General features: G+C 32.6%; 1 protein-coding gene across 2 annotated transcripts; it reads left to right on the top strand.

The window, feature by feature from the left end:
- Positions 1–265: 265 nt before the first annotated feature.
- On the top strand, positions 266–5557 carry LOC122280553 (flavonoid 3'-monooxygenase CYP75B137-like). 2 transcript variants are annotated; one of them, XM_043091506.1, is made up of 3 exons: positions 266–399; positions 2198–3144; positions 3355–4231. In XM_043091506.1, the coding sequence occupies exons 2-3, from the start codon at positions 2206–2208 to the stop codon at positions 3985–3987; spliced, it is 1572 nt and encodes a 523-aa protein (XP_042947440.1). In that variant the 5' UTR covers positions 266–399; positions 2198–2205; the 3' UTR covers positions 3988–4231. The 2 variants fall into 2 exon arrangements, with proteins under 2 accessions (XP_042947440.1, XP_042947439.1); XM_043091505.1 differs by lacking the exon at positions 266–399 and adding an exon at positions 5095–5557 and having other exon boundaries at positions 410–3144; positions 3355–3993.
- Positions 5558–11043: the final 5486 nt, after the last annotated feature.

Below are 11043 nucleotides of genomic sequence, written 5' to 3'. Positions count from 1 at the left end.
GGATCAAATATTATTTTCCTTGGTGATAATGTGAAAAATAAAGAGATATTGGGTAGCATTAATTAGAGCTCTTTGTAAAAATTATTTTGAAGACTGTTTTTTTTTTTTTTTTTTTTTTTTGTGTGTTTTTGAAAATCTTGAGGTGTTTTTAGATGTATGTTTGGGAATAATAATATATATCTTTGATAAAAATAAAAAATCATCTAACTTAAGTTAACTCGCCAAACATCACCTAGTTCAGGAGCAAGTAGACTGATCCCAAATAGTCAAGACTTCAGGCTCTATATAAAGGCATGCATGCTCAAACATGAGTTGTACAGAATTCTAAAAACTTCTCCATATTTGTAAAACTCTTGTTCTCAAAGATCAAGCTGTGACTTTCGTCCAAAGTTCCAACTTGTAAGTCTCTTCATTTATCAGTTCTGAAACTATTTCCTCAAATCTCATTATCTTTTTGCTTGTTTTCTTATGTTATGGTAAGGTTTACATTTTTTATCCTCCATGGTATTCGATATCTTTTTGCAATCACTAATCATAAAGATAGCTGATATGTGAACAGTAAAAAATTACTTATCACATATTAATCCCTCGAAAAATACCACACAGCTCAGTTATCTCTTTTGTTGTATATAATTAATATATATGGCCTCCTAAACCCGTTTCACACTAGAGTTTCTTTCTAACAAACTCACAAAAAATTGCTTCTGACCCATATAATTGTTAGCTATAAGATTAGCAGTTTTTTAACATGATTTGCAAATTGATACGAGAGTAAAGACTTAATATTTATTGTAACAAAATTTGGATTAAATGGGCCAACCGATCTGTTCAAAAAGATTATAAACATATCAATATGTTATCAACGTGCTTCACTTGAAAAATTTTATTTTTTAAATATAATTGAACAATTTTTAAAGCTCTAAGACCAGGTTAGTATTTTTTTTTTTTTTTGAAACTCTCAGTAATTTAATGTTAATAACTAGTGTACGTTGTAATGGATTCGTGGAATATGATTATTTATTTATTTGTTCATTTAGATGAATTTTATGGGATCACAATTCCATTTTGCTTGGATATTTAGATAAGTGTTGAGAAGTTGGAAATGTGTACTAAGTTATGTTTTGAATACGTACATATATTTTTATAAGTTATGTTTTTAAAGATATAAAATTATGTCAATAAGTTCAATTCAATCCATTTAAATTAAAGAATTCAAAACGGATTGGTATAAGTTTGTTTGTATTAACTCAACATAATCATTTCTTTTTTAAGGGGCATGCATATTTTATAAAACAAATTATACAAATAATTACAGCACACCATGCATCTATTTACTATAATGAGTCTAATCAAGATTGATATATTTGACTTGTCTAATTAAAATAGTCAAATTAAGATTGAGCAATATACAGCTAAACAAGATTGATGTGTGGTTTGGATAGTAAGATAAGATGATTAGATGATTTTAGATTAAAGTTGAATAAAATATTATTATAATATTATTTTTTGATATTATTATTGTTTTGAGATTTGAAAAAATTGAATTATTTATTATATTTTACGGAAAAATTTTTAAAAAATTATAATAATGAGATGAGATAAAACACTCTCATTATCTAAGCGAAACCTACATAAGGTGCATGTATATATATACAATATATACACATGACACAAAACTCTAGTAAACAAGAATCCAACCCAATATTAGACCCAAACAAAATATTTCAAAGTCAATTTGAATATTAAATTGTAAAGGTAGTGCAGGTTACGAAAATTTGTAAAAAGCTGTAAGAAAATTAATTAAAAAAAAAACAAAACAAAACAAAACTGGGAGAAAATGAGATAGCCCAAACCTCCACAAACCACCTAACTACATTACTTAAATGAACTGTGAAACGTCCACAAAGACTTCTTAAGCCCATGTGACTCAAACTGTAAGTGCCCATGGGATTTTCTTTCCACTAATCAATGGCAAAGCGTAACCACAGTAATATGTGAGATTTATTTTACGAGAACTTTCTATAAATTTAACATTTCAATTCTCCGTAACGAAATATCTATACATGCTCAAATCCCACCGATAAGTCTCATTTTATCTTCTTCCTAGCCTTCCAGGCCATGCTTCAACCAAACACAGAAAACATACATATTCTTAATTTTGACCATTTTTTTCACGTGGCTATACACTTGAATGTAGCTTATGCGATGGGATGGTGGAGGTCCAATGCTGATGATGAGATATTTTTTAGCTCAATTCTCACCATTTTGATTGGTATATTTGTGGTGTTATGGTTGGCCGTCAAAAAACAAAAAAAGGTTACAGTACCTCCATTGCCACCAGGTCCTCGTGGCCTGCCAATAGTCGGGTACCTTCCATTTGTAGGTACAGAACTTCATACAAAATTTCAGCAACTATGTGGGATCTATGGCCCCATCTATAAGGTTTGGCTTGGAAATAAAATGTCCATTGTGATTAGCTCACCCTCGCTAGTTAAAGAAGTTGTTCGTGACCAAGACGCAATATTTTCCAACCGTGATACTAACATAGTTGGACGTATTATCTCATATGGGGGAGCCGGTATTGCTCTTTCCTCGAATGGTCCTGAATGGAAGATGTTGCGAAAGATATTTGTGAGAGAGATGTTAAGTCCATCAAATCTTGATAATACCTTCGCTTTACGGAGAGAAGAGATAAGGAACACCATTATAAATGTGTTTGAAAAAAAGGGCACCCATATAGATTTAGGGGACCTAGCATTTGTAACGGTGATGAATGCCATCATGAACATGTTGTGGGGTGGCATGCTACGTGGAGAGGAAGGGGCTAAGTTTGGGGCAAAGTTTAAACATATCTTTGCGGAATTAGTGCTGATTCTTGGAAGACCAAATGTTTCGGACCTTTTCCCGGCTTTAGCATGTTTTGATTTACAAGGGATTGAAAGGAAAGCAAAGAGAATTTTTGAAACTATTGATGGAGTACTTGATTATGCCATTGACAAACAGATCAAGAGTTTGGCCAAAGCCAAAGAAGAGGGAATGACAAAGACAGGACAAAAAGACTTTTTGCAAGTTCTCTTGGAACTAAGGGAGCAGGATGAGGGTGCACCATCAATGAGCATGACCCAAATCAAGGCCTTGGTTTTTGTAAGTATGTGTGTGTGTGTGTGTGTGTGTGTGTGTGTGTGTGTACTTTTTTACTTTTGTATTTCATTAGTACTTTAGAGCTGAATAGGAGAGGTTGATTTTGCCATTAATAACTTTAACTAATTCATAGACATCCAAACTTTATTTTGGTTTGTTTTGTTTGTTTTTCATTTTTCAGTTTAGCTTATCACCTTACTCTTGTTTAAATAGGACACAGTGACAGCAACAACTGACACCACAACAACCATGTCGGAATGGGTGATGGCAAGGTTGTTGAAGCATCCAAAGATAATGAGAAAGGTCACTGAAGAATTAACAGAAATCGTGGGGTTGGACAACTTAGTCGAAGAATCTCATTTGCCCAAATTACATTATTTAGAAGCGGTTATTAAAGAGACGTTCCGTTTGCACCCAGCTTTTCCTTTCCTATTACTTCGTACTCCACGTGAATCTAGCATCATTGGAGGGTATCATGTACCCAAAGATTCTAGTATTTACCTGCATATTTGGGCTATACAAAGGGATCCAAAATATTGGGACAATCCATTGGAATTTAAACCTGAGAGGTTTCTAAATAATGCTTATGGTAGGTTTGATTATTCGGGCAACAATTTTAAGTATCTTCCATTTGGGTCAGGGAGAAGAATATGTGCTGGGCTTGCACTAGGAGAGAGGACACTCAAATACATCTTGGCTTCACTTTTGCATTCCTATGAATGGAAATTACCACAAGGTTCAGAGATAGAATTTTCTGACACTTTCGGTCTTGTTACCAAGAGGAAGAATCCAACCATTGCAATTCCAACTCCAAGGTTATCCAAGGCTGAGCTCTACACAAAATAGTACAATGTGAGAAATATACTCTATTGCTTTCCATACCAATACATTGTATAAATCATTTTTATGCACAATAACTAAGAGGTTTTGGTGCTTTTTACTTCCTGTAGTACTATAGACAATGTAATGATGGTTTCCAAATAATGTCATTTTGCTTGTCTACAAGGAGGCAATACGCACACTCACCTATATCTAGGTTTACGCCATTTTTGGCCTATGAATAAAATCTTACTTTGGTCTTTCTTTGTCAGTCTGACGTGGTTTTATAGTAAAAAAAGTTTTTTTGGGTGTTTTGTATTATAATGATCATGTAAATGAAGTCTACATGCATGATTATCTTCGTTGATTTTGAAACATTAACACAGATAAAGTGTCTGCATGATTTTTTTTCCATGAGTATGCCAATCATGTGTTATGATATACACCATTAGCAATGGAATTGTTTTTACCATAAAGCAAAACAGCCAAAATTTTGGTTAGTGGTATAAAGGGAGAGCAATAAGAGTAGAGAGTATCATCATGATCAGGTAGTTGTATTATAGACTCGAGAGCTTTGATCTCTAGACTTGATGATCACAATGCCATTAATGGGCGCAATGCTTACATGGAGGTGATGGGTGCATTTCAGAATCATTATGATTCTTTCAAGCTTCAGTTGGAAAGTCATCTATTTTTATTTATTTTTATTATTGGTGTGAAAGTTTATCACATCAAACTATATCATCCATTTTTACTTGTTTTTTATATATCTTACTTATCAGGTCAATTAAGTAGTATTTATTATTTATTCCTCATAAGATATAATACTTTAGTTTCGAATAGAGAAACAAAAATTTAGAGCACATTGAATTTGATATATTTTTCATTTACTTTAGACCAAATGGCAAAAGGCCCTGATCTTTAAATAGAAAAATCAGGTTTGAACTTCCAATCCCTGATCTTCAATTGAGCATTCCTCAAAGCATATGTAAAGAACGATTGGGTAATTGAGAAATCGAGAGGAGACTAATTGGTTGAAAAAAAGATCTATTTGTCCAAAGAGACAGAATTACATTGATCAAAAATATCTTGTCTAATTATCCACTTATTTTCTCTTTCTTTTCCCTTTTCCAGCGGGGAGTCATGACAATGTTTCTGGACAGTACCCGGTGACAATCGAAAAAAGTTATATTGTAAGTTGACTCAAAGCGAATCATGGACCATACCGACAGTGGAGAGCGGCCAACCCAAGTGACAAAGGAGATTCTATGATCTAGTGAACAGGAAAAGTCGGAAGTGTACGTGCAGCGTGACATGCTCATAACATGTACAGACTGCAAATGGGGTTGGATGCTTTGCTTTTATTTGTTGTAAACTTTAAGTGTGATTATGGTAGTCACAAAAATCAATGACTTATATGAATCTTTTTAACTGCAAGTAATTGTGGTGGACATAGTCACCCAAATCACATAGTCATGCACCCATATTGCTGACACGATAATATTTAATTTGTAAAATTAAATACACGAGACTACGAGAGTATGGACTTCTATGAGTTGAATCTCGATTCTCAATAATATTTTTGAGCTTTTAACCATTACAGACAACTAACTAAGTGCAAGTGATTATTAAAACTCGAGAATGAATGAGATAAGATATGATATGGAATAAATTAACTAATTGGATGTTGAGAAACACAAAATCGTGTACCTTGATAGAGAGCAATAGGTGGAGAGTCTAAAGTAGTACTAGGTAACTCAAAATTCAAAAATGGAGACATGGTTGATGAAGGCACGGAAGTCGGCAGCTGTAAGCTATGCGAGTAAACCTATAAAGGAATTGGGAAAAGGGGTGTTTATCACTAGGGGTGTTTATCACTAGGGGTATAATCGGTCTGATTCAGTCTGGTTTCGTACAGTTTTTTGAACCGAATTGGTTATATGGGTTTTGCATTTTCAAAAATTGATTCCGCACTGATTACCTTTCTAAATCGGTACTTCCAGTTTTACCAATTCTGGTCCAATTCGGTCCAAATTTTCAGTTTCAATATAACTATATTATTATAAGTTATAGTAATTTAATCTAGTATTAGTATAACTATATAAGTGTGATTTAATACAGTACTAGTATTAATATTATTATGTAAAAGTGATTTAATATTAATAAGTTATAGTGATTTAATATAGTATTTGTATTAATATATATTAGTATATTAATGTATACCAATTAATCAAAGTGAATATGTTGAGAATTTAATACTTTACTAATGTATTTATCAAAAGGATTCAAAGGAATATGTTGAAAATTTATAATGCCTAAAAATGTAATTAATATATATATTTTATATTAATAACATATGATTAAACAAGTGTTCATGTTTAATATTATAATTTTATGTAAAAAATTATATGTGTTATATAAAAACATTATGTATATAATATTAAAAATGAATTACATATATAAACACGAACCGGTCCTGTCCGGTTTTGAAAATCTTAAAACTGGAACTGGATCAATTTTATCCTGTTTGTGGAATCAGTCCCGGGCCAAACCAGTTCAAAACTGGACCAACTGGTCCAGACTGGGTTGGTTTTTCGATTTAAACTTTTATCTCTATTTATCACATCAAGTTATATATATATATATATATATATATAAAATAAGAAATAAAAAAGTCTTAACATTTTAACATTTTTTATGAATATAAAATAGATAACTTGACACAATTTTGATAAATCGATCAAAGCTTAATAAATGAAAAATAGATAAAATTAAATGATATTCTCTAACATTTTTTCCCTTTTTCGAATTAGGTTTGCATCCTCAATCTCTAAATTATCGAAACTAAAATAGTTTACCTTATAAGGGGAAAAAATAGTCAATAATAGTTAATTGACTACATCATTAACATATATATATATATATATATATATATATATATATATATATAAATATATAAATATATATATATATATATATTAAAAAAAAAAAGCAAGTAAAAACAGATGGCATGATACAATCTTAATCATCAAACCAACATAAGTTTTATATGTGCATTACAAATTTTTTTCAGCTCACAGATATAAAATGCATGTCAACATCAATAGCTTAGAGTGCAAAATGTAAACATTGTGAAATGTGTTTTTCCTCCTTATAAAATGGAGGATAAATCACTTTTTTAATACTTTACACTCAAACAGAAAAATTGATAATTTATCAAACAAATCGAATACAAAAGAATAAGTGATGTTTGGATGTAATTAGATGGTTTTATGAATAGAGGTAGTTCGCTCCAAGCAAAGTGAATTTTTCACCTATTCTTTATATTCGATTTTTATGGGATCACAAGTCCATTTTGCTTGGAGCGATATTTAGATTAGTGTTGCGAAGTTGGAAATGTGTATTAATTATGTTTATGTGTATCAATAGTCAAATTGATTTGGTTACTGATCTAGTTTTAAATACATATATATACTTTGATACGAGTTATAATGTTTATAAGACATAAAATTATTTTAAGTCAATCCATTTAAGTTAAATAAGTCAAAACGAGTTGATATAAGTTTGGGACAATATTAGGATGCGCACCAAATGTGCATCTCAGATATTCACATTAGAATAAATGATTTTTTTTTCTTTTAAGTATTTTTTAAACATCTTTAATCATTAAAAAAAATTAAAAACCATAAAAATTTCTTAACCTTTAAAAAAAAAAAAAATACATAAATGGACACATTTAATGAACATATTTATGAGTCGTACTTGCATTTTCCATAAATTTGTTTGTGTTAATTCAACATAATGATTTCTTTTTGAGGTGCATGATTATTTTATTAAAGAAATTATACAGGTGATTACAGCAAATGACCACCTATTTGATGTTATGAGTCATATCAATATTGATATATTTGCCTCGTTTAATTAAAGAAGTCAAATTAACACCTGATCTTGTCCAGCTCTTGGGACAAAATATTTCAAAATTAATTAGAAAAATATTACAGAGAGATAAAAAAAAAAAAAAAATGGTATTAAAGGGACCATTCGAGGAAGCCCAAACCTCCACAAGTTCTATACTTCAATGATTTTCCAACATATGTGATCAATTAAGCAAACAATTAATTATGTTCTACTAAATAACCAAACTAACTGAACTCATTATGTAAAAGGTCCAGACTTAGGCTTGGTTTGTTTTTAGAAATCATTACAAGTACTCATCTTATCTCATTTAATGATCATTACAACTTTTCTAAACTTCCGAACAAAATATAATAAACAATTCAATTTTTTAAAATCTCGAAATAAAAATAATATTAAAAATATATTCTAACAATATTCTAACTTTTTAATATTTTTATTCAACTTTTATCTTAACTCATCTCATCTTAATTCACTATTCAAACTAGGTCTTATTAAGTCCATATGACCCAAACTGCAAGTGCCAACGTACATGTGATTCCTGTCCCACTAATGAATACAAAGCGTACATATTGGAAAGGGAAATATTTGTAGTACAAAGAGATATCATAGACTAATATAACTCTCTGTCGTGATCAAATTGTAAAACTTTTTTTTGTGAAGTACATATAATGTACCACGTCTAATCCACATCTAATCATAGTAATTTGTAAACATTAATTTTGTGAGATTCTTTTATAAATATAGCACTTCTCTTCTTGAAAATGAAGTATCTATGCTTAACTTCAACCAATACAGCGTCGTTTTAGGCTTACACCCTAAAACCCTATTTCTCTTAGCCAGTCCCAGCCCAACGTCTACCCCACTTTTCCCTCCTCCTTTGTAGACACGCCCACATCTCTCTCTCTCTCTCTCTCTCTCTCTCTCTCTGCATGTTTCCCTCTTCTTTGTGACCACCACTCGTCGTCATTCCCAACTCCACGTTGTTCATCTTGGTTTGTGCAGTGCTGTTCTCCACAATTCCTACCATCAACACTCTAAAGCCCTGCTGCATTGCCATATAAACCTCCACCTCACAAAGCCTCTGTTTCCCTAGTCCAACACTCTCCTTCTCTTACTCTCCTATGTGCCTTCGCTCACCGTGGAACGTCCAATGCTGCTACCTCCCTCTCAATTTTTGACATTGGCAAGTTACTCTCTCTCTCTCTCTCTCTCTCTCTCTCTCTCTCTCTCAAAAACTCCCTATGTCCTTGCTAAGCCCTTCATCGCAACCAATGGAGGCACCACAAGCCCAACCACAAGGCACCATTCAATTTGTGTTGTTCCATCACCTAGGCAAGTCCAACACCGCTTGAAGCCTCATAAGGTACGTATCCCTTTTACTCGTATATTTGTCTTTAACTGTTAGTATGAGGTTTGTTAATTTAACAAAATGTTAATGGAGGGTGTAATGGAGTTGAGTGTGTTTTTTGTTTTGTTACTGTTGTTGGTTGACAGTTGGTAAGTTGAGTTATTGGAGGTCGGTCACAATGGTATCCCAATAGTGGGAGGATGATTTTGCTAGATAAGTTGCTATGGTTGTGTTGAAATGAAATGGAGAATTTGGCCATGCATGTCTTTAGTAGTAAAAAATTTAGGGTGGATGTTTGAGGCATCAAGATTATTTGTAATTGGTTAAAGGAGTGGATTTTGGCTCTTTTTGAGCTATTATTTGAGTTATAGAGTTATGTTAGGTTGGTTGTGTACTGGCATGAGTTATTCATGTTTGTGATATTTTTTGGATTGGGTCTTGATATTGGTTCTGTTCGAGTTTAAAGCTTAGATAGTATACTGCAAAAGTCAGGTAAGTTGTGCTCTTATGCCAAACTTTGACAAAAATTAAGTGAGGTTGATTTTGTGAAAAACCTACATATTCTGTTATGAAAACAGCCTCGGTTATTTTCTGCACTAGTCACTATATCTGAATTACAAAATATGACATGTTATCATGACTGGTATAGACATGAGCGATTTTTTTACTTTGTTTCTCTATTGCATAAAATGTGAATATGATATAAGAAATATTTGATCCAATTATATGATATTGATCTGCTCCTCAATACTCTATTATAATATGTTAGTACATACGAAAACCCTAAGGTATAAGATTCTATTCTACTTTGATTTCCATCCCCAACACGAATTATAATATTGATTTCAATCCACACCACGAGATATGATAGTGGCCTCTAATTACCAAAACCAACTGTACATTCAACTTCATTACACCTTCCAAAAATAGTCTAATTAATCAAAAAGCCCCTAAACTAAACATAGCTGAAATGACAAGTGCATGGAAAAAGAGTATACCTCAACAAACTTGAATTGTTGTTTCACTAGTCACGACTTTGGAATGACACAGATTGAATGGTGTTGTGTTGTGGGCTTGTGGTGCAACAGCCTCACATGGTCATCGTGGCAAATGAGAATTGCAAACTTCGGGGAGATGAGAGAGAGAGAGAGAGAGAGAGAGAGAGTAACTGGAGAGGGAGAGGAATAGAGACATGGATCAAGGAGGTAGGAGGTGCTTGACACTTACCCCGCATGCATGGAGGATGAAGATGATGACAATGTAGAGCGTAGCAATGGAAATAGTATGTTCATTCCATATAGTGTGGTGAGGCTCATTGTGCAGTGGGAGAGTCGATAAAGAGTGAGAGACATAGATGAAGGAAAAGAGATGGGGGGAGACCTACAGGCTTGGTGCCATGCGGTTGCACAGTGTAGACAAGTGTTGGATAGCGTAGAAGGGGGCGGCAACATGGTGTGGAGGGTGATGTGGGCGGCAATGTGCTATTTTAGTTATACTTTTGCCAAAGGACTTCTGTATATATTATTATCTCCACGAAATACTTTTGAAAATACCACTACCTTTTTTTAGACATGTCTATTTCTATATTTTATAACTGGCTCATGTTTATACACTAGTTGCTTACTGAATCAGTGGACTCGCCCATTTATCTTGACCATTTTTTTCCTAAGAACTATGTTGGTTCTAACATTTAGAATAGATGACACATGACATGATTAGAAGAGAGAGGTAAAATAAGTGTCGAGCTAGGTGGCATAAGTGAATTTAGGAGATTTTAGAGAATATTTAGTAGTGTCAAGTTTACTTTCTTTGGAAGG

Source organism: Carya illinoinensis, chromosome 11, assembly GCF_018687715.1.
Source record: "Carya illinoinensis cultivar Pawnee chromosome 11, C.illinoinensisPawnee_v1, whole genome shotgun sequence".
Taxonomy (NCBI): domain Eukaryota; kingdom Viridiplantae; phylum Streptophyta; class Magnoliopsida; order Fagales; family Juglandaceae; genus Carya; species Carya illinoinensis.
This window is presented reverse-complemented; position numbering and strand designations above follow the sequence as displayed.